Consider the following 24,594-nt stretch of genomic DNA (forward strand, 5'->3'; position numbering starts at 1 on the left):
GAAAATCTTATCTATAAAAAATTTAAAATGTTCCACCAGGAAAAAAAAAAAACTTGTTAGAGGTGCTAAGGATTGCTCAAAGCATTATAAGAATGAGGCAGTGAGTTAGGTCCTGGTGCCACCCACATGTGCTGAGTGCCTTTCTGACTGCTCTCCTCTTGGAGCTCCCAGCACTGCAATAGAATGTGAGGTATCTGGAGCACCATACAGGGAGTGGGAGCATCACATGTGTGAGCATCACTGCCATCGAGTGCCACCCAGGAGTATGAGCACCACAGTAAGTATTGTAACCAGAATATGGGCAAGCATCACAACTAAATAAGTAACCCATGATGAGCATGTGTACAAGTATTGCTGAACTGTATGTGCAACCCTGCAGCAGTAGGAGCAGCAAAGGGAAGGGGGGTAATCTTTTGAGAATTAATAAATTAATTCTGCAAAGTAGTAGCTTATAGTCAACACAGAAGGGCCAGAGTGATAGTACAAATGGGTAGGGTGCTTGCCTTGCATGTGGCCTACCAGGGTCTGATTCCTGGCATCCCTGTGGTCCAAGAATGATTCCTGAGTGCAGAGCCAGGAGTAATCTCTGAGCATTGTTGGGTGTTCAGAAGAGCTAAAGAGAGAGAGAGAGAAAGAGAGAGAGGGGGGGGAAGAAAGAAAGAAAGAAAAGATCCAATTCCATTTTCAATAACTATAAAAAGAATAAAATAAATACTGGGGAAGGGCTAAGAGGGGGAAAGAATAAAATACTTAGTAATTAACTAAGAAGTGAACACTACAAAAACATTGCTAAAAGAAATTTAAGGAGATATAAATAAATGTAAACATGCTCATGTTTTTCAGATTGAAAGACTGTGTGTGTGTTTGTGTTTGTGTTTGTGTGTGTGTGTGTGTGTGTGTGTGTGTGTGTGTGTGTGTACATGATGATGCTTGGAGATTGTTCCTGGTAGTGCTTGACCCAAAAATCTACCAAGATTTTTGGTGCAAGGGATTAAACTTGGGGTTCTCACATGTGGAGCATGCATTCTAGTACTTTGAGCTATCTCCCAAGCCCTGGAAGACTTACAATTATTAAACTGTCAGTACTACTATGCAAAATGATCTACAGATTCAATGCAAGTACTATAGAAATTCTTTTTGTCTTTTTTTTGTTTATTTGTTTTGTTTTGGAGCCACACCTGTCAATACTCAGAGATTACTCCTGGATCTGCACTTAGGAAGTACTCCTGGCAGTGTTCAGGGAGCATATGGGATGCTGGGGATCAAATATGGGTCATCTATGTGCAAGGCAAGTGCCTTACCCTCTGTACTATCTCTTCAACCCCATAGAAATTCTAGTGTTTTGTTTGCATTGATGGAAGACACTCTTCTAAAATTCACATGAAATCTAAAGCAACCCAAATAGTCAAAATTCTGAACATAACTAGAGGCCTTATACATCCTGATTTCAAACTTAATCAAAACAATGTAGAGCTATGGAATAGAATAGAGATCCCAGAGGTAAGCCCTCATATATATGGTCAAATGATCTTAATGAACTTGCCAAGGCTTCTCAGTAGGGATTAGTTATGGTCTTTTCAATAAATAGTGCTGGGAATACTAAATCTCAGTATGTATTAGAATGAATTTGGACCCTATGCAAAAAATAAATCAAAATATAATTAAAGATCAATAACAATAAAACTTTGAAGTGCAAAGGACATTATCTTTCAAGACTGGATTTGACAGTGACTTCTTGAATATGACTCCAAAGATACAATAAGAAAAGAAACAAATTGCACATTGAAATGTAAGGATTTTGTGCACTCAGGTACAGTACCCATTAAGGGAACGCATTCCAAAAAAATGGAAGAAATGTTCGCCAAATATGTTATGGGATTAATGTCCAGAATGTTTAGAGAACTTCTGAAACTCAACAACAACAACAAAATTGGCAGGAGAGCTAGTACAGCAGATAGGGAGTTTTTCTTGCACGCCTCTGACCCAGGTTCAATCCCTGGAACCCCATTTGATCCCCCAGTACTTCCAAGAGTGATCCCTGAATACAGAGCCAGAAGTGAGCTCTGAGCTCCAGGGGATGTGGCAAAAGGAAAAAAAAAATGGTAAAGACCTTGAGTAGATACTTCTCCAAAGAAGATGTACAGATGGCCAAAGAGCATGTGAAAAGGTGTTAAGTATCATTATTCATTATGGGAAGGAAAATCAAATCCACAAAATAGGCACGTCACTCAGAGGAATGCTACTCACTGTGAACCTCGGGCAGGCCTGGGAATAGAGGTCAGTTGCTGACTTCTAAGGTACTAAGAAATGAGAGGGGATATACTAAGTGAGCCAGTTTCCCAGAAGCACTACTGTTTCTGAACCCACCAAGTAGAGAAGTACCTGGGAGTAATCAGAGACAGCTTTGAGCATTACCTCTTTTGCTGCTAACAATCTCTCTGGGGGCTCATTCTTCTCCAAGGGAGCTCTCCCCATCCCAGACCAGTAGTAGAATATGGCCTTAGATAAGATATTTTTAATCCAATCAACAGAGTCAACTCTGCCAGTCCGCTGTAATCAGCAAGCAAGCGTAGCAGGCCTCCAGAGCGATGCCAGTTAGCTCGGGGCCATGCCTAGACCAGTGAAACATGGCAGAGCAAGTGATTTCTGTTTTGCTTACTGGGATTTGGGCCCACACCCTGTGATGCTCAGGGGTTATTCCTGGTTATGGACTCAGGAATTACTCCTGCCACTGCTTGGGGGACCATATGGGATGCTAGGGATTGAACCCTGTCAGTGGGGTGCAAAACAAGTGTCTAACCTTCTTTACTATCTCTCCAGACTCACGTTTTTCATTTTTGTTTGGGGGCCACACCCAACTGTGCTCAGGGCTTACACCTGGCTGTGTGCTCAGGGATTCCTTCTGGAAGCTCTGGGGACCAGGTGAGGTTCTAGGGATTGAGCCCTGGTTGTCAGCATGCAAAGCAAGCCTGTACTCTTTCTCTGTCCCCACAGCAGGACAAATGGTGTCTGCCATACTTTGGTGACATAGAGCCCCAAACTGCCAACTAGGTCCAACCCAGTGTAAGTAACTGCCTAGACCAGGGGCATTTCTGATCTGAAAACTAGTCCCCTGAGGGTGAGTGAATCTGACTCACAGCTGTTCTTAGCCATAAATAAACCCAAATCCTCTTATCACCAACCACCTAGTCCTTCAAAATTGGTGAATAGGTCCCCCCTGGCTGCCAGAACTTTAGAACATCAGCTAGTCCAATAGGCCTCTTCAGACTAGACCCAGATCACCATAGGGTAGCAGTGACCGTGCCCTGCTGGTCATATTCCAGACCTGCTAGAACATAGCAGTTGGGCATGAATTCATTCATCTGGTAGCAGTAAAGGCCCACTCAGACTGGTGCCGTGGGCCCATGCAAACAGTTGCAACATCACACCATGCTGCCCAGGCCTGTTGAACATTGACTCTCGAGTTGCAGCAGGTACTGGCAAATGCACCCTCTTCCCCCACCCCAGCCCCTGCCCCCAGGAGCCCCAAAGATCAGCTTACCGAACAGCTGTTACTGTGGCCTGTGACCATGATCCCCATCACTCCTCAGATCATCTGGACTTTGACTCCATGTCTGTTGCCAGACACCAGTTAACTGTGAATCCTGGATCAGATCCCAGACTTGCTAGACCTGCTCTAGTGGCTGCACAGCACTTGGATCACAAGTCCCCAGTTCTGAGGTCCACACAACCTCAGAACCACACTTCCAGTGTGGTTTTGTAAATATGAGCCCCTGGTTGTTGCAACACTAGCTTGTACTTGGATTTCCACCCTTGCCTCTCACACAACACCGAGCAAAATTCAAAGCAGAGTTGTTCAACCACATAAGCCTTTCAGAAAGCTCTTCAAACACCCTGGAACTTTCTAAACTCCCTTAGGAAGTCTTCAAAGCTACCATCCTATTGATGTTCAAAGAAATAAAGACATCGGTAAAAGGGACTGTAAGTAAGCTCAGAAAATAAGAAGGGTTCATTTAGAGCAATCAGCTTCTAGGGGCTAGAGAGATAGTCCAGCTGGTAGGGTGTGTGACTCACAAATGGCCAGTGCGGGTCTGCTCCCCACCATCACTTGGTCCCCCAAGTCCTGCCAGGATGAAGGAGGGTAGGGAGGGAAGGAGGAAAGGAAACTTTTTATTATTTCCCTTTTTGTTTTGAGCCACACCTGGCAGTGTTTGGGGCTTACTTCTGTCTCTGTGCTCAGGAATCACTCCTGGTGGTACTTGGGGAACCAAATGGGGGTGTCAGAGATTGAACCCAGGTCACATGTGTGCAAGGCAAGTGCTTATTTGCTGTATTATCTCTCTGGGTCCCATAACCATTTTTTAAAATGGTTTTTTTTTTTTTGGCTACACCTGGCAGTGCTCAGGGCTTACTCCTGGCTCCGCGTTCATGTATCACTCCTGGAGAACTTGGGGGACCATAAGGGATGCGGAGGATCGAACTGGGTGGGCTGTTTTGTTTCATTTTTAGGCCACACCCCAGCAGTGCTCAGGACTGACTTCTAGCCCCGCACTCAGGAATGACTCCTGAGGGAACTCAGGGGAACATGTAGCATGCTAGAGATCAAACCTGGGCCAGCCACATGCCCTACCCGGTGTACTATTACTTCACCTCAAAGATACTCATTTTTGCCACTACTATTCAACATCATATTGGAAGTCCTAGCAACAACAATTAGTCAAGAAAAAGAAAGGGATTCAAATTGGAAAAGAAGTTTTCAGTGATATCCTAATGATATTTCTTGATGATCTATGTAGAAAACTAAATACCAAAACACTTTTAGAAATAATAAACCAATATAATAAAGTGATATGGAATGGAATACAAAAACAAATTGAATCTACATGAAACTAGAACATTTATGCACTGCAAATGAAATGAGGGTTGGGACCAGAGAGCACTTTGGAGAAGGCACTTGCCTTGCATGCAGCTGACCTGGTTTGATTCTCAGCATCCCATATGGCCCTCTGAGGACTACCAGTAGTAATTCCTGGTAGTAAGCCCTGCACATTACCGGGTATAGCCCCCAAACCCAAAACAAAACAAAACAAAAAAGAAATGAGGGTTAAGCGGCTGAACTGGTAATACATCGAGTAGGAGCCTTGCATGCTGCCAGCCCAGGTTTGATCCCTGACATCCCATATGGTCCCCTGAGCACCACCAGGAGTGATTCTTGAGTGCAGAGCCAGGACTAACCCCTGAGCATTGTCAGTTGTGGCCCCCAAACAAACAAACAAAAAAAATAATAAGGAGGGATGTAGGGAGGGAAGGAGGGAAGGAAATAAAGGTTAAGGGCCAGAGTGATAGAATAGGAGGTAAGGTGCTTGCCTGGCATGCAGCTGACCCTACTTTGAATCCCTGGCATATGGTCCCCCAAACACAACCAGGAGTAAACTCTGAGTACTGCCAGTGTGAGCCACCCACTCCTCCCACAAAATGAGGACTAAAATAAAATGACCCTACTAATTGGGTCAGAAAAGATATCCAGCTGGCCTGGGTTCATTTGCTGGCTCCTGCTTCCACAGAACATCTCCCCTAAGCACCACCACGAGTGATCCCTGAGCACAGAGCTAAGAGTAAGTCCTGAACACTGTCAGGGGTGCCCCCCCCCCAAAAAAAAAGGACCCTTCTAAAGGAGAGAAAATATTTATACACCATACATCTGACAAAAGAAATAGACAAGCCAATCTGGGTTCAGCCGCCCCGGCATACCGTATGGTCCCTCAGCACTGCCAGAAATAATATTCCAGAGTTCAGAGCCAGGAGTAACCCCTGGATATTGCTGGATGTGGGAAGAAAGAAAGAAAGAAGAAAGAAAGAAAGAAAGAAAGAAAGAAAGAAAGAAAGAAAGAAAGAAAGAAAGAAAGAAAGAAAGAAAGAAAGAAAGAAAGAAAGAAAGAAAGAAAGAAAGAAAGAAAGAGAGAAAGAAAGAAGGAAAAAAAGAAAGAAAGAAAGAAAGAAAGAAAAAGAGAGAGGAGGGAAGGAGGGGGTGAGGGAGGGAGAAGCTATGTTAAGAACTCAGTGGTCAACAGCAATAACAAAAATAGCTCCATCAAAAAATGTCATAGAGGAGCTGGAAAGGTAGCTCAGTGGGTCAAGCTCATGTTCTGCATACCACTAGTAGCACAAGTTTGATTCCTAATACTGCTTGATTTTCCTGAGTGCCACCAGGAGTGACCCCTGAGCACAAAACCAGGAGTGGCTGCCAGCACCTCCAGGTGTAGAACAAAAATAAACCAAAAACTTGGGAAGATGCCTGTTTGCACACAGTCATCCCGGGCCTCGTCACTGGCACTCCTTATGGCCCCTGAGTTCCCCAGGGAGTGATCCTCCAGTGCAGAACCAGGAGTGAGTCCTGAGCACCACCAGGTATGGCCCAAAACCCAGGAACAAACTGGGCAGAGGAACTAAGAAGGACACTTCCTCAAAGGCATATGAAAAAGCAGTCATCATCATCACCCATCGTCAGGCTAGTGCAGATTGCAACAACAGTGGCCTTGGAGATAGTTGAAAGGGCTTGTGCCCACGCTTCGCATGGAGAAAGCCTGAGTAGAGTCCCTGTCATCATGTGGTCTTTCAAGCACTGCTGAACAGTGACCCCTGGACACACCAGTAGTTAGCCCCTAAGCACCACCAGAAGTGGTCCCCAAACAAAACAAAATATTAAAAAATGAACTATCACCTCATGCCAGTGAAAATGGCTTATATCAAAGAGACAGGAATAGGTCAGGGGTTCAAAGGGGTGAAAATTATGCTTTGATGGTAATTCCAAATGTTAAATTATCCCCCAAGTACCTTCAGATGTGACCCCGAAAATTAAAAAGTCAGGAAACAACCAGTGCTGATAAGAATGTGGTGAAAAAGAAATCATTCGGTATTGGTAGGAAGATTCTAATTCAGCCTCTATGGGAAACAGTATGGAGATTTCTCAAAAAAATAAAAAATTCAAAGATCCTGTGTTTTCACGTCTTGGCATCTTTCCCAAGAATACAAAAACAGGGGCTGGAGCCATAGCACAGCGGGTAGGGCGTTTGCCTTGCACATGGCTGACCCAGGTTCAATTCCCGGCATCCCATATGGTCCCCCAAGCACCGCCAGGGGTAATTCCTGAGTGCAAAGCCAGGAGTAACCTCTGAGCATCGCCGGGTGTGACCCAAAAAGCAAATAAAATAAAATAAACAAACAAACATTAATTTAAAAAATATATACAGAGGGACTGGAGCAATAGCACAGGGGGTAGGGCGTTTGCCTTGCATGTGGCTGACCAGGGTTCGATCCCCAGCGTCCCATATGTGCACCACCAGGGGTGATTCCTGAGTGCAGAGCTAGGAGTAACCCTTATGCATCACTGGGTGTGACCTCCTCCCAAAAAAGTACGTATATATACAGAGGGGCTGGAGAGCTAGTATAATGGATGGCTGGGGCATTTGCCTTGCATATGGCTGGCCCTGGTTCAATCCCCAGTATCCCATAGGGTCCTCCCAAGCACAGAGCCAGAAGAAACCCCTAAGCAATGCCAGTGTAGCCAAAGCAAAAGCAAAGCACTGCCAGATGTGACCTAAAAACAGAACAGAAAAATTAAATCTTTCCTCTTGCTACCATTTGGATGGAATTAGAAAGTACTATGTTAAGTGAAATACGTCAGAAGAGAAAATGTTGAATGATCTCATCCATGCAATATAGAAAGAATCATAGTTAGGGACTGACCAATGGTCAATGAAAACAAACCTTCAGACTGTGAAAGCAAAACTGAAGTTGTCAAGGATGGGCAATGGGACAAGAGAGAGTACAGAAATGTTCATATTGTTTTCCTGAAAGGCTGGACATTCCTCAGAAAACTAGAAATTGAGCTCCCACCTCACCCAGCAATACCACTTCTGGGAATATACCTTGGGGATCCAAAAACACAGCAGAAATGCCATCTGCACTTCTAGATTCATTGCAGCACTGTTCAAAATAACCAGAATCTGGAACAACCCGAATTCCTGAGAACAGATGACTAGACAAAGAAACTCTGGTACATCTGCACAATGGAATGCTACACAGCTATTGGGAAAAATCAAGTCATGAAATTTGCTTATACGGCTGAGTGAAATGAGTCGAAAGGAGAGGGACTGATGTAGAATGACTGCATTTCATTTGTGGGATATTAAAAAAATTAGTATGAGACTAATATCCAAAGCCAAGGATAATAGGGGCCAGGAGGACTGGTCAGTGGTTGGAAGCTTACCACAAGTGTGTGTGTGGTGGCGGGTGGCGGGGGGGTTGTCAGAGGACAGTTAGGATAGAGTAGAGAAGGGACCAGTATGACAGTAATAGTTGGAAATGACCACTCTGGACAAGAACTGTTGAAAGTAGGTAAGGGATATACATAACCTTTCAGTATATGCTTTGAAAACCAAAATACCCAAGAGGGGGTGGGTGGGGGAAAGAGGGGAGAGAGAGAAAGAGAGAGACAGACAGAAAGAGAGAGAGAGAGCGCGCACCTGCCATAGAGGTGGGGGGTGCGGGAACCTGGGTGGCGGGAAATGTACACTGGTGAAGGGACAGGTGTTGGAATATTATATGACTGAAACCCAATCATGGGCGACCTTACAGCTGTATGTCTCACTGTGATTCAATTAAAAATAAATAGCAATTTAAAACAAATAGTACAGAGATTAAGGTGCTTTCCTTGCATCTGGCAGATCCAAGTTTGACCCCAGTACCACACATGGTCCCCTGAACAGTTCTCTAGGTGTGGCCCCAAAACAAAAAAGAGGGCCTGTGGGGGAGTTGGGAAGGGATGAGGTATACTAGAAGTGACATAAGGACAGTGATTTAGGGTCTTGGTAGTTTGGTGATGATGGAGGTATAATAAGTTAGTACACCAAAAGCGTAAACATCAACAGTATTGTTAATTACCTCAATAACTAAACTAAATTTCATAAATTAAAAATTGATCTTCATACTTATTAGGATGGCTACTCTCAAAACACACACAAAAAGAAAAGAGCCACAGAAAATAACAAATTTGGCAAAAATGTGAGAAATTGGAACCCTGATGTCAAGAAAGTAAAATATAGCCAGTGTATAAAAGAGTATGGCAGTTCCTAAAAATAATAATAAAAATAAAAATAAGGTTACTGTATGATCCAGCAGACAAACTCTAGGTATATATCCAAAAGAATTGGAACCATGGTCTTAAGGAGGTATTTGTACAGCCATGTGCATAGCAACATTATTCTCAAGAACTAAAACATGGAAGTAAATCAAGTGTCCGTTGACTGATGAGTGGGTAAACAACATACTTTGCAAGCATACAGTGGTACATTATTCTTTAAAAGGAAGGAAATTTGCCAGGGATTTGGCTCAGTGGTAGAGCTCATGCCTCACATATGTGGGTTCAATTCCCATCACCACCAAAGAATAAATAAATAGAAAGGAAGGAAATTTTGAAATATGTACAGGACATGCTAAGTAAAGTAAGTTCCCCCAAAACAAAGCACTAGAGCATGTTTTGCATTTGGGAGGCCCAGGTTTGGTCCTCCATGTCATAGGGTCTTGATCACCCCTTGGGCATGACACCTGAGCTATGCATAGGCCCTAAAAACCACTGGTATGGCTGAAGAAGAAAAAAAAGAAGAAAATCGGTGGCAAAAATAGTCAGCGGGGAAAGCATTTGCCTTGCATGAGGCTGCAGTAGCCACAACCATGATTCAAATCCCAGCATCATATAATGGTCCTCTGAGCACAGTCGGGGCTCACTCCTGAGCACAGTACCAGGAATAGCCCCACCAGTATAGGTTGACCTGCTGGCGGCACCAGACCCCCTCAGTAGTTCTTTGTTAATTATAATTTTTCCATTCCCTTTAACCACCACCTCCAATAAATACTCTGATTTGTTGGCTGGTTTGTAATGTACATTTCCATCTTGTTAGAAACTTCAGGGTCCACTTTATAAAAGAAGGACTTTGCTTGTTGGACTAGGGAGATTGTACAGTGGGTAGGGTGCTTTGTGCTACACATAGCTCACCTGGGTTCAATTCCTGGTGCTCTCTCTGGTCTCCCGAACCCATCAGGAGTGACCTCTGTGTACAGAGCCCAGAGCACCACCACATGTGGCCGCAAGAACAATAATAATGAAAGAAGGAAACTGGCTCTTGACAATGAGTCTTCCCTATAAAATTCAAGTAATTTGGATCCTAAAGTAAAGTGCTCAAAATAAAGCAATTAAAATAACCACTGGTAATTTGAAGAAATGAAGAAAGACATATACAAATGGTTTTTGCCCAGAGCATGTTAGTTGATGATAGAAATTAAGTTCACTTATGGAATTAAGCTACCCGAAGAAAGTGAATTTCTCTGGTACCATATTTGGTAGCACACCAAACTATGGCACCAGTGTGCTTTCACACCATAGCATTCTAATTCTCAAATACTGCAATAATCATAGTTGCCTTTCTATAATTAAGCTTGGTGCGCTCAGAGGACCATATGGGGTCCTGGGGATGGACCCTGAGTCGGCCGCTTGCAAGGCAAGCATCCTACCTGCTATACTATCATCCTGCTCTGTTGTCTTAGTTTTTGAGAATCTTTTTTTCCTGAACTCCCATTAGGGTATTCATGAGTGAACCCAGCTTCTAGCTCCATAGGAAACCTGATGCTTAAAATTTCACTTCTTGTTTTGTTTTGGTTTGGTTTGGGAGCCCCTTCAGGCAGTACTCAGGGCTTACTCCTGACTTTGTTCTCAGGGATCACATTTCTCTGTGCTCAGGGGACAATTTGGGATGCCGGTGTTTGACTCAAGTTGGCGGCATACAAGGGAAATGCCCTACCCACTGTACTATCATTCTGGCCCCTAAGCTCAGATTTTGAATATGAATGATGAACACTCTTGCCACCTTCATACACCTGGACAGTAATACTGTTTCGGAAGTTGAAGAGGCTTTTAGCATTTTAGTAAATGATGCTTGCTAAGCTTAACTTTGCATTTATTTGGCAAATATTTATTAATTGTGTAATATGTGTGTAATTACTTTTCTAGGTACTTGGGGTACTTCCATAATGATTCTTATTATGGGGATTGGACTTCCTAAGTGATGCCAGGGGCCTCCAGGGCTGTACCCCATCAGTGTTTGAGGACCCCCGTAGTGCTAGAGATTAAACCGGAGTTAGACATATGCAAGGCATAGTCTTAACCCCTGTTCTGTCTCTCTGGTCTCCAGGATCTTTATTCTTTTTTGTTTATTTTTGGACCACACCTGGTGGTGCTCAGGGCTTAATCCTAACTGCACTCAGAGTTTACTTCTGGCAGGGCTTGGGGGATGATCTGTGGTGCCTGGGATCGAACCCAATTTGGCTGCAAGGCAAGTGCCTTACCCGCTGTACTATCCCTCCAGCTCAGGTTCCTTATCCTTGAGGACTTTCTATGCGGTCTTTATGTCCTAAAATTTATTGCTAGTCCAACTACCAAATGTCTCTGCTATCAAAACTCTTTTTACAATGGACTTTATACAATTTAAGTCAGTTGCCAGAATCTTCTCAGACTTCCCTAAATAGAAAATCCATCAGTCAACATAGGCGTTTACCTTAGGTACTCTTTGATGGGTTCCCCATCCCTTTAGTTTATCCTTATTTACTCCCCTGGCAACACTTTGTTTCTTGGTATATTGGGGAAGAAGTTTCCTGTTCTTTTTTTCCCTCTATAAATTACCTTGCTCACATATGAAGCATGTGAGTTGCCACTGCAGTGGTTATATTTATTTGTTGAGCAGTCCTGTGCTTTGAAATGATTCGCTCAAGAGTCATGAAGCATTCAGAGCAGGATGTGACTCATTTAGTAAACAGAAGCATCTTGATGTAGAGAGCTGGAACCTCAGGTTTATTAAGTACAAATGTGAGTTTTGAGTTTGAGGGGTAGGGTGTGTGTGTGGGTGTGTGGGTGTGTATGTGTGTGGTGTGTGTGTATCTTAAATTCCTTCCTCCATTACTACATTCTCAAACATAAATGATTGCTTGCATTGGAAATTGAAGTACTGTAGTGAGGGTGAGAAGCCTTATCAAAGACCTGCAGATCTTTATCTGTTTTTCCCCAAATGTGAATAAATTAAATGTTAAATTATGTTTTAAAAAATTACTCTTGGGTTGGAGAGATAGTAGAGGAGGTAGGGTACTTGCCTTGCATGCAGCTGACCAGGTTCAATCCCTGGCATCCCATATGATCCCCCGAACTGGCTGGGAGTGATTCCTGAGTGCAGAGCCAGGAGTAACTGCTGAGCACCTCTTTTTTATTTTTGGGTCACATCTAGGGATACTCAGGGGTTATTCCTGACTCTGCACTCAGGAATTAATCCTGGCAGTGCTGAAAAGACCATATGGGATGCCGGGATCGAACCCAGGTTGGCCATGTGCAAGGCAAACACCCTACCCACTGTACCATCACTCTGGCCCCACTGAGCACCTCTTGATGTGGCTCCAAACACCCCGCCCAAAATATTACTCTATGGTCCCACTCAGCACTCATAGTTTAGAACTTGCTCTCTCGGTTTCTCAGATCTACTGTGACTTTTTCATAATATTTTTTTCCATCAAAATATACCTAAGTATAACCACTACATAATTTTGCTTAAAAGCCTATTGTTTTCATGAAGGCTACCAAACCCAGAAACTTTGGAGAAGTGGGTAGTTAGTTGCTTGAATTGTTTCTATAGTTTAGACATTTAGAGCTCATTTCTAATTATTAGGATGCCACCTTCCTCTAGTATAGATATTCAGGGCTCATCCTAATTATTAGAATGTCTCTTCCTCTAGTCTGTTTTTCTGCAAAGAGAAGTGTGACTTCATTGTAGGATTAGGGGGCTGGAGAAATGGTATAGTGGGTAGGGCGCTTGCCTTGCACACAGCCAATCTGAGGTTTAATCCTCAGCACCCCATGTGGTCCCCTGAGACCTGCCAGGAGTGAAGCCTGAGTGCAGAGCCAGGAGTAAGCCTTGAACACCACCAGGTGTGGCCCCAAAACAAAACAGACAAAAATTAGGATTAAGAATATTTTAAAATATAGTGCAAGTCCGGGCTGGAGCAATAATAGCACAGCGGTAAGGCGTTCACCTTGCATGCGGCCGACCCAGGTTCGATTCCTCTGCCCCTCTCGGAGAGCCCAGCAAGCTACCGAGAGTATCCCGCCTGCACGGCAGAGCCTGGCAAGCTACCCATGGCGTATTCAACATGCCAAAAACAGTAACAAACAAGTCTCACAATGGAGACATTACTGGTGCCCACTCGAGCAAATCGGTGAGCAACGGGATAACAGTGACAGTGACAATACAAGTCCATGGCAACCAGAGCTGTAGTAGCCAGAAACATTTTAGGAATGAATATGGCTTGGGGTTGAGTGTATATAGTGTATATTGCACAAGAGTTTCATTGATCACAACCCTTTACCAAGGATTTAATTTGAAATTTTCGTTTCAATGTTCATATGTCTCTTCATGACTCAGAGTTAGTTTGGTTTGAGCCACTTTTTAGTTCTGTTTAGTGCTGCTACTGCGGGAAAAAAAATTGGGGAGACTAGTCTTAATGATATTGGGAAAAGAATTCCCTCTAAACACTGACAGGCTAAGAATTCTGCAAAGGAAAACTAAGTTTTAGTCTTGATATTTAAAAAGAGAAAGAGGGGCTGGAGCAATAGCACAGCGAGTAGGGTGTTTACCTTGCACGAGACTGACCTGGGTTCAATTCCCAGCATCCCATATGGTCCCCTGAGCACCACCAGGAGTAATTCCTGAGTGCAGAGCCAGGAGTAACCCCTGTGCATTGCCAGGTGTGACCCAAAAAGCTATATCACTGTATCACTGTCATCCCGTTGCTCTTCGATTTGCTCGAGAGGGCACCAGTAACATCTCCATTGTGAGACTTGTTGTTACTGTTTTTGGCCTATCAAATACGCCATGGGTAGCTTGCCAGGCTCTGCCGTGCGGGCGGGATACTCTCGGTAGCTTGCCAGGCTCTCCAAGAGGGGCAGAGGAATCAAACCCAGGTCAGCCGTGTGCAAGGCAAATGCCCTACTCTCTGTGTTATCACTCCAGCCCTACCCAAAAAGCTAATAATAATAATAATAGTAAACTATACTTTTTGGGCCCCACCGTACAGTGAGCAGATAAGGTGCTTGCCGTGCGAACCGGGTTCAATCCCTGGAACCCCATATGGTCCCATAAACCCATCATGAATTATTCCTTAGTAGAGAGCCAGCAGTAAGCCCTGAACATCGCTGAATAAATATGGCCAGGAAAAAAAAAAAAAAGAAAGGAACCATACTTTCCCAGACAGTTTCCAGGGGGTGAGGAGGTTTTTCGGGGTCTCCTCACGGCATAATGTAGTGCTGAGGAGCTTGGGGCTCGTAAGCTGTTTCCCAGCCCCTCAGCGTCTGAGTACCCATTTTGTGCTTCCTAATATTTCTTAATTTTTGAAAATCTCTTTCTGGCTGTGTGTTTTTTCCATCGTTGGGAAATGAAAACCAGAAGGAGCTAGAATTTTTTTATTTGAATCTTCAGTATTATCTCTTTGTTACTAACAAGGCAATTCATGAGAATTCCACATAATCTATCTCCCAATTACTGTGTCTTCTGTCTCCATCTTCCTAATTTCCCCGTCCTAAATATTTGCAGAGCACATCAGCCATTTTGTAAAATGAAGTTGGGAGTTTTCTAGCTGTGTTTTTTTTTTTTTAATTCTCTCTCTTCCAAGTTTCAGATTCAGAAACATGTGTTGGAAGTTTGGCAAGATAAATTAAAGAGCACTTTTTCTTTTTTTTTCTTTGCCTGTTCACCTGTAGCATATTTTCTCAAGAGATACAGTTGACATTTTAAAAGGATCATTCTTTGTGTCGAAAAGCTGCCCTGTGCATTATGGGATTATGGAATATTTGTCAGCATTTCAGACCTCTGCTCTTTTTTTCTTTGTTTTTGGGCCACACCCGGGGATGCTCAGGGGACACTCCTGACTCTGCACTCAGGAATTACCCCTGGTGGTTCTCTGGCAACCATATGGGATGCTGAAGATCAAACTCAGGTCGCCTGGATGCAATGCAAGCCCCCTACAGACTGTAGTATGTCTTTGGTCCAGAGGCCTCTGCCCTTTAAAGCCAGAAGTAGCCGGGGCGGGAGAGACAGTGCATCGGGTAGGGGCATGTGGCCAACCCGGGTTCGATTCCCAGCATCCCATATGGTCCCCTGAGCACCGCCAGGAGTAATTCTTGAGTGCAGAGCCAGGAGTAATCCCTGAGCATCGCCAGATGTGACCAAAAAAATAAATTAAAAATAAATAAAGTTAGGGCCTAGAGTGATAGCACAGTGGACAGGGCATTTGCCTTCCACATGACCGACCCGGGTTCGATTCTCAGCATCCCATATGGTTCCCCGAGCATCGTCAGGAATAATTCCTGAGTGCAGAGCCAGGAGTAACCCCAGGGCATCGCCAAGTGTGACCCCCCAAAAAAAAAATTTCTTTGGATCAGGGGACCAGAGCAGTAATACAGTGGGTAGGGCATTTGCCTTGCATGCAGCCAGCCTGAGTTCAGTCCCTGGCATCCCATATGGTCCCCTGAGCACCAGTGAGTACCGCCAGGAGTAATTCCTGAGTGCAGAGTCGGGAGTAGGCCTTGAGCATTGCTGGGTGTGACCCAAAAAGGAAAAATAATTACCTTCAGGGTACAGTGGATAGTACAATGGATAAGGGACTTGCCTTGCAAGTGGCCAGTCGGTTCAACCATATGGTCCCCTGACACTGCCAGGAACAAGCTCTGAGCACAGCTGGGTGTGGCCCAAAAACCAAAATAATAATAATAATAAAATGAAATTACCTTTGAACATAGTATCCAGATCAGACTTGTCCCAAAGAAATATAACATAAACCGCAAATTCATATAACTTAAAATTTTTGAATCACTGTCACTGTCATCCCGTTGCTCATCAAGTTGCTCAAGCAGGCACCAGGAATATCTCCATGTGAAACTTGTTGTTACTGTTTTTGGTATATCGAATACGCCACGGGTAGCTTGCCAGGCTCTGCTGTGCAGGTGACATACTCTTGGTAGCTTGCCAGGCTCTCCGAGAGGGGTGGAGGAATCGAACCCAGGTCAGCCTCATGCAAGGCAAACACCCTACCCACTGTAATAGCACATTAAAAAGTGAAAGTGGGGGCTGGAGAGATAGCACAGCGGGTAGGGCGTTTGCCTTGCACGCAGCCGACCCAGGTTCGATTCCCAGCATTCCATATGGTCCCCCCGGGCACCGCCAGGACGCCAGGAGTAATTCCTGAGTGCAAAACCAGGAGTAACCCCTGAGCATTGCCGGGTGTGACCCAAAAAGCAAAAAAAAAAAGGGAAAAAGAAAAATGAAAGTGGGGCCAGAATGATAGTACCGCAGGTAGGGTGCTTGCCTTACACACAGCTGACCTGGGTTTGATCCCTGGTACCATATATGGTCAGTCCTCCAAGCACTGCCCAGAGTGATTCCTGACTGCAGTCAGGAGTGAGCCCTACGAACTGCAGTTATGGCCCCAAAACCAAAAATACATAGCCAGAGTAAACTGGAGCTAGAGTGATAGTATGTCAGGTAGGGCTTTTGCCTTGCATGAGGCCAATGTAGGTTCTGTCCCTGAAATACCTGGACCAGGTCCCCCAAACCCTACGATGAATGATCCTTGAGTGCAGATCCAGGCACAAGCCCTGAGTGCTACCAGTTGTGGCCTCAAAATAAAACAAATCAGTAAAGTAAAATTAAACAGTGACATTAATTTCAATATTTTACTTAGTACAGTATATCCAAAATACTATGGCTATATCACATGTATCAACATGGAATCAACATAAAATTCCCAAGGTATTTTATTATATTATTATTGTTTGTTTTGGGGCCACATCCAACAATGCTTCAGACTTACTTCTGGCTCAGCACTCAAGAAATACTCCTGGCAATGCTGTGGGGATCATATGAAGTATCAGGGATCGAACCCAGGTTGACCATATGCAGAGAAGCAACCCTGCCCACTGTACAATTTCTCCATTCCCTATATTCCTTTTTAGTCTAAATCTTCGACATCCTGTGTGTATTTAGACTTACAGTTCTCTGTAACCATGTGTAGTAAATAAAGGCCTACATCTTGATCTGTAGATGGGGTGTAAATTGGCGCATAATATTTTCACTCCCCCATTTCTTCTCCTCCCCCACCTCTTCCTTCTGTGCCAGGATTGAATCTAGGGCCTCACACATACAAAGCAAGTGTTCTACCACTGAGCGGTATCCCCATGCCACCCCCCATTTTTTCTTTGCAAAAGACAAATCCTGAGCTGATTCATATATGCAAGCAAATAAAATTCTAAAACAGTACTGTACAAGTCCCCCCTCCCCAAGATATATGAATCACTTCCTGATCTAGTGTGGAGATCTAAAATTCTTCAACCCCATTTGAATGGCATCTGCCCTCTGTAGTTTTGGAGATAATATCTTAGTTACCAAAAATTTACTGTTTGTCCTATAACTAGAATGATCATTACCTAAGTGAGTAGGTTTTTGCTAAAATCTTCTTCTTAGGTAAGACCAAAGAACAAAGGAAGCCCCATTAAAAGTATTAACAAATGGCACAGTTAAAATTTCACAGCGGGTAGGGCATTTGCCTTGCACGCGGCCGACCCGGGTTCGATTCCCAGCATCCCATATGGTCACCCAAGCACTGCCAGGAGTAATTCCTGAGTGTATGAGCCAGGAGTAACCCCTGTGCATCGCTGGGTGTGACCCAAAAAGGGAAAAAAAAAAAAAAAGAAAAACGAGGAAGGGGAATAAATAAAAAGCAACTGACAAAAAAAAAATTCAGTGGGGACCTTTTTGGAATCCCACCATTACCTATTTTAGTTCAATAAAATAGTATGTTTAATTAGATTTAAAATGTTTGTCATGAGAGGGGCTGGAGAGAATCGCACAGTGGGTAGGGCATCTGCCTTGCATTCGGGAATCGACCCAAGTTCGATTCCCAGCATCCCATAGGGTCCCCTGAGCACTGCCAGGAGTGATCCTTGTGCATCACTGGGTGTGACCCAAAAAGCAAAAAGAAACAAAAAAAGTTTTTCATGAGAACAGAGAGATAGTATAGCAGGTACATTTGTTTTGCATGTAGCCAACCCCAGGATCCATTCCCGGCACCGTATATGGTCCCCCGAGCCCTGTTAGAAGTGATCCCTGAGCACAGAGCCAGTTATAGGTCCTGAGAATTGCCTGGTGTGACCCTTCTCACCAATTTTTTTTCATCACTTAATAATGTTAGATGTTATAATTGAGAAATTGCTTTGGAGAGAGGATGATAGTTTCCAAAGCATAAGCATGCATTTTAAGGCTGTACTGGATTTTTGCTTTTATTTTTATTTTGTTTTGAGGTCACATCTGGGGTGCTCAGGGCTTACTCCTGGCTCTGTACTCTGGAAGTAGTCAGGAGACTATGTAGGGTGCTGGGGATCAAACCCGAGTTCGCCACATGTAAAGCAAGTGCCCTATCTGGTGTACTATCTCTCTGGGCCCTGAATTTTTAAGAACTGACTCTTCAGAGCTGGAGTGTTAGTACAACCTTTCCTTGCACATAGCTGACCCGGGTTCAATCTTTGGCATCCATAATGATCCCCCAAGACCTGCCAGAAGTAATTCCTGAGTGTAGAAATAAGCCTGAGCACAGCTGGAACGTGCACATGGTCCCCCAAGACCACCAGGAGTGATCCCAAGACTAGGAATAGCTCCCAGCACTCCTGGATGTACCTCCCCCAAGGACATTGATAGAAGATAGGGCACTTGCCCTTGCATTCAGCCAATCTAAGTTCAATCCCTAGCATCACATATGGTCCCCTGAGCCCACCAGGAGTGATGTCCTGAGCACCACTGGGTATGACCTCACCCCCAAAAAAAATAGGAGGGGAAAAAAAAGATTGGTGTCCAATGTTAACCACGAATGGAGAAAACTCTGCTTTTGGGCTAAATTCCCCCAGACCACTGAGTTTTGTCCTGAATCCATCCAAAACCACCAACGCAGTCTCTTTCCTCCTGCCCTTTCCCATTCCTTTGTTATTCCCTTATCCAGGGGGTTGTACATTGTGTTGCTTGCACACTTGTGGCCCCAGGATCACACTCTACAGTGTGCCCAGTGCCAAGGATCACCCTTGCAGCCTCCTGCTTGCAAGGCTTCTCGCTGAGCCACTTCCCGGGCTTAAGGCTGTCATTTGACTTCATAACTTATGCCCTCAGGCCTATACAACCGTCTACAAGAAGTTTTTTGTTTTTGTTTGTTTGTTTATGGCCCACACCTTGGCAGTGCCCAGCACTTACTCCTGGCTCTGCACTCAGGAATCACTCCTAGTACTGTTCAAGGGGCCACGTGGGACACCAGTGATTGAACCCGGGTAGGATGCATGTACAGCAAGCACCCTACCCACTGTACTGTCTCTCCAGTCCCACTGGAAGAATTTCAGATCATAAGCCATCCTTAGTGGTGACAGAAAGAGCAAATTTAGAGAAAGCTACTTTCAGGTAAAGTAACTTAAAACGCTTTGCTATTGCTTTGGACTGGACCTGAGCTGGAATAGCCGCCTCCTGTTTGCTTTGTAGTTAAGAACTGTGGAGGAGGAGGCGGGGAGGGTGACTGAGGGCTGTGCACCCCATAGGATTCCCCAAGCACCACCGGGAATGATCCCTGAGCACAGAGCCAGAAGTAAGCACTGAGCACCACTGAGTGGCCCAAAAGACAAAATTTTAAATTTAAAAAAATAAAAGGACTGTGGAAAGAGGGTTAAGGGTATAGTGTTTGTTTGGGAGTGTCTAATGAAAAGTATCTTACCAGAAGAGGGACCTTATTATTATTATTAGTTATTAGTTTTAGAAACAAAAAGACAAATGGAGCCACATTTTCGAGCCTCCCCGTGAAGGAGCTGTGGCGGCCACAGTGCCCGAGCCGTTACTGCATCGAAGGCGTGTCATGCAGGAACACGGCCAGCCAGCCTCAAAGGGAGCTGGGGGGAGTAAATCATTCTTCTGAATTACTGCTGTTCATCTGTTCTCTTCACCTCCCCCTTCTAAAGACGGGATGAAGCAGGAGCTATTGTCCAGTACCCTGCCTTACTTAGTCATAAACTGAGGCCCACCTAACTTCCCCTTTCCGTTGCTCTTCCACCCAAACCCCTAAATAAATAAATCTCTGCACCAGCTCCTCTTTCCCTCCCCTCGTCTTCGCTCCAGGCTTCTCCCTACCCTAACAGCATTTTTTGCTTGAGTTTCCACTCTGTCGTTATATAGCCAGCAGCACTGCACTGGCCCCTTTATGGCCGATGGAGCCCAGGCGGGCTGCCGAGGAGGGGAGATAGCATTTGGCCGATGGGGCTGGCATGTGTCATAACTGCTGGCCATTGGGCCTCTGTCCTCTACAGCTCCAGCCTGGCTCATTAAAGCGCTGAGCCAAATAGCTGGGCGGGCGCCTGCTGGAGCACTGTGGGGGCCAGGAAGTTAAATGGTTCTCCTAATCCTGCATAATTTATCTCCCTGTTAGCCCCCTCGTAAATAGTCCGCTTCAGCCCCACCACGGAGAGCTCCGTTCTGAATTTCCTGCTTTTTGTGATGACCACTGGGTGCCCAGGCTTTCTCTTCTCCTCTCTTTATTATTATTATTAAAAATTATTTTCCCCTTGGAGTCCACGAGTTTGCCGTAATGTTTTTTCCGTTTGGAGCCTCCTGCCCGGGCCCCTCTTCAGCAGCAATCTGTCTGCTTCCGTCGCTTGGACCTGGTTCTGCAGAGCAGTTGGCGCCCCGCTCTTTCCCTTCTTCTCTCCTCCCTGCTCTTCTAATACCATTTTTTCCCTCCCCTTTCCTCATTTTTCGTTTTTAAACTACCTCTTCTTTACCCTCATTTCCCGTGTTTTCTCCTTTCCGTTCCCTTCCTAAGCCCCTCTCTCCAGAGACCAGCCTTCCTCCAGGATGTTTGATAGGACATTTAAAAAGGACACTGAATCATTTTTTTTTCAATCTCCATTTCTGTTTCGTTTCAGAGATTTACAAACGAGGACCACCTGGCAGTTCATAAACACAAGCATGAGATGACATTGAAATTTGGCCCAGCCCGAACCGACTCAGTCATCATTGCAGGTATTTGCTGCCCCAGAAGCCACGTGCCTTAATATCATCAGACAGTTAAGATTAATACCAGGGACCAGATGTACTGGGAGCTATACTCCCCGTCTCCCATTAAGAGCCCTGACGTGATCTGCATTTCATCAGGAAAATGGGGCACTAAAAGCTCCCAGGTCTATTGTGCCCTCCGCTCTGTTTTTAATAGAAGAGACAGAGGCGTGGGTTCTGCAGTTTCTGAGGGAAGGTGCACTGAGATTTGGTGTTGGCTTTTTCTTTCTTTTTGTTGCCTATATCCTTCTTGCCTTCTTTTTGTCTCGACTTCGGGAGGTTTACAGAGGGCAATGCCTTCGACACTGCTGCCCGTCTGCAGTAAAGGGGCGAACAAAAGAACGGAAGGAAGCTGACCCAGTTGCTCTGCTCCGCTTTGACATGGTGTCAGTTTTCCCCGAGCTGACAGATTGTCAGTTCGTAAATCCAGCTTCCCTTGTGAACCCTGACACTATTGAGGGACATTTTCAAAGCTCAAACAAGACATTTAGTCAGTGGGACTTTCCTAAGCCATTTGGGTGACCTGGAACCTCTCACCAGTTGTTTCAGAACCGGTCTTGCTTACACATGCCACTCTCGGGGGCCTATTCTCAGCTGCTGCGCTCCAGCCGGGCGGCAGGGCTGTTACGCCATGTTCAGCCAGACCTTTTCCGCAACCCTACCAACCAAAGCGGGCTTTCTCTTTACCTATTCTTGTTGTTGTTGTTGTTGTTGTTATTTTGGCTACACCTGATGGTGTTCAGGGCGTACTCCTGGCTCTGCCCCAGGAATCACTCCTGACAGTGCTGGGCGGGGGGACCGTCTGCAGTGCTGGGTGCTGAACAGCCACAGCAAGGCCACATCCCTTAACTTCCGTATTTCCCCCTGGTCCCAATGCTGGCTTTTTTCTGATTTAGCCTGGATTAGGCAAGCTTATCTTAATATCTAACCAATTGGAGATTTAATTGGTAATTATTATTTCAATTAATAAATCTGGTGGGGGGGGCCGGAGAGATAGCACATCTGGTAGGGCATTTTCCTTATATATGGCCGACCCCGGTTTGATTCCCGGGTATCCTGTATGATCCCCCAAGGCTTCCAGGAGTGATCCCTGAGCACAGAGCCAGGAGCAAGCCCTGATCAATGCCGGATGTGGCCCCAAACATAAGTAAATCAGATAAGACACAATTTCCCTAAGACTACTAGTCAGAATGCCACTCAAGAAATAGAGACTGAGAGGGAGAAACCTACTCGCTGTACTTCTCTACGTGAAGAAAGGCACTTCCTCTAGAGATCTCTCATTCCCTATAAACCCAGAAAATATTTGTTGAATATCTACTCTGTGCATAAGGCACATTGCTGGGACCTTGTGGGTTGTGTCTCGAGTGGGGACGTTTTCGTTAATGATCTTTAAGAAAATCTAGTTGAGGCAGGAGTGATAGTACAGCTGGTGAGATGTTTGCCTTGCATGCAGTCGACCCGGGTTTGATCCCCGGAGCTCCATATGGTACTCTGAGCACCCCCAGGAGTAATTCCTGAATGCAGAGCCAGAAGTAACCCCTGAGTATCGCCGGGTGTGACTCCCCCACCCCCACCAAAAAATAAAATTATTACAGGATAGACTCAAGGAAAGTATTTTCTTGTTATTCTTGGCTTTCTGTTTTGGAATACTCAATTTATCATACGTGGCTTCTTTTATCTAGACTGGTAATAATTATATCTCTAAATTAAAAACCAATGTCTCACATGTATTTCAATTTTTTTGCCTGTTTTTATTTGGGGTTGCTCCTGGTCAGGTGTCAAGGACTATGCAGTGCAGGGGATTAGACTTGGACCTCCTTATGCAAAGCATTTGCTCCAGCCCATTGAGCTCTCTCTCCCACCCTATTTCAGCCTCTGTATGTATTGTTTTGTTTTGTTTGTTTTGTTTTGTTGGGCTTCACTCAGCAGTGCTCAGGACTTATTTCTCATGAAATGTTGCTCATGAAACCGTTTGCAATTCTGGGGATCAAACAGAAGTCAGCTGCATGCAAAATAAGAGTTTTACCCAGTGTACTATCTTTCTGGTCCTATTTCAATCTCTTTTTGTTTGTTTGTTTGTTTGTTTGTTTTTGTTAGGGGGAACCATACCCCTCTATGCTTAGGTGTTATTCCTGCTCTGGACTCAGGAATTGCTCCTGGCAGTGATCAGGAGAACATATGGCATGCTGGGTATCAAACCGGGTCAGTCACGTGCAAGAGAGGTGCCCTACCCACTGCACTACCTCTGGCCCCCCTATTTCAGCCTCTTATTGAGCACTTACTTGGCAGGTTTTTTTATTTGAGTCTTTTTTTTTCTTTTGGGTCACACCTGGCGATGCTCAGGGGTTACGCCTGGTTCTGCACTCAGGAATTATTCCAGGCAGTGCTTGGGGGACCATATGGGATGCCAGGGATCCAACCTGGATTGGCTGCGTACAACCAACGCCCTACCTGGTGTACTACCACTCCCTGCCCTTGTTATCTGAACCTTTATGGTAACTGACTTTATCTCCATTTCCCCAAAACCAACTTCTCTTTTGTTATTCAGTGATATAAGTAGCTGTAAAATATTGATGAGATGGTTGTTTCATTTTCCTTCAAATTCTCTCTGTTCTATTCTCTTATTCTTCCTGCCACTACCCTCATTATGCTTTGGCTTCCCTCAGAGTCTCCTGGTTGGCTTTCTTGTGTAGTCTCAATCTATTTCATTTTGCATTTTATAGAAAATGCAAGTCTTCCTTCAATTCTTCCCCGAGTCTCAAAAATCTGCCAGTGTTTTCCCATTTTTACCTTATTGTAAGGCTATTTATACTTGAATTTAAGACTTCTCATAAATCTAGCCCCATGGCACCCATACGTCATGGTTTTCATTAACCTCCGCATACCTTTTTCTCCTCATATGTGCACATAGTGTACATACATCTGCCTCTCTTTGCCGTCACCTGTCTCCCTCCTTTTCTCCTCTGTATTTTTTCCCCTTTCTACCATTTAAGTCCCAGCTCAAGCTCCACTTTTTTGTTTGTTTGGGGGCCACACCCAGTGATGCTCAGGGCTTATTCTGCTCAGGAATCACTCCTGGTGGTGCTCGGAGGACCAGATGGGGTACCAGTTGCCAAACATAGGTAGACCACATGCGGCAAGCGCCCTACCCCCTGTACTGTCTCTCCAGCCCCTCAACCTCTACTCCTTGAAGCTTTCTGTAACCATTCTCTGAATTATCTTTATGTAATTTCTACCACAGTTTTACTCTACTTTGCTAAAATTTTACTCAATTTTACTCTCTGAAGTGGCTCCTATTTTTTTCCCCTACACTATAATGCTATATATGTATATTGGCTTTATTTCCTCAACTAGAAAACATCTTTAATGCTAC

General features: G+C 44.7%; 1 protein-coding gene across 3 annotated transcripts in view; it reads left to right on the forward strand.

Annotated features, from left to right (window-relative positions):
* The window catches only part of LOC101553126 (cyclic AMP-dependent transcription factor ATF-7), a 121,611-nt gene that overhangs the window by 65,319 nt on the left and 31,698 nt on the right, over positions 1-24,594 (forward strand). For all 3 annotated transcript variants that reach the window (XM_004601540.2, XM_055125318.1, XM_055125319.1), the window contains one exon: positions 21,092-21,188. In XM_004601540.2, coding sequence (XP_004601597.1) covers positions 21,092-21,188 — 97 coding nt within the window. Of the gene's footprint in view, positions 1-21,091; positions 21,189-24,594 lie in introns of those variants that run through there.

The sequence above is a fragment of the Sorex araneus genome, chromosome 2 (assembly GCF_027595985.1).
Source record: "Sorex araneus isolate mSorAra2 chromosome 2, mSorAra2.pri, whole genome shotgun sequence".
Taxonomy (NCBI): Eukaryota; Metazoa; Chordata; class Mammalia; order Eulipotyphla; family Soricidae; genus Sorex; species Sorex araneus.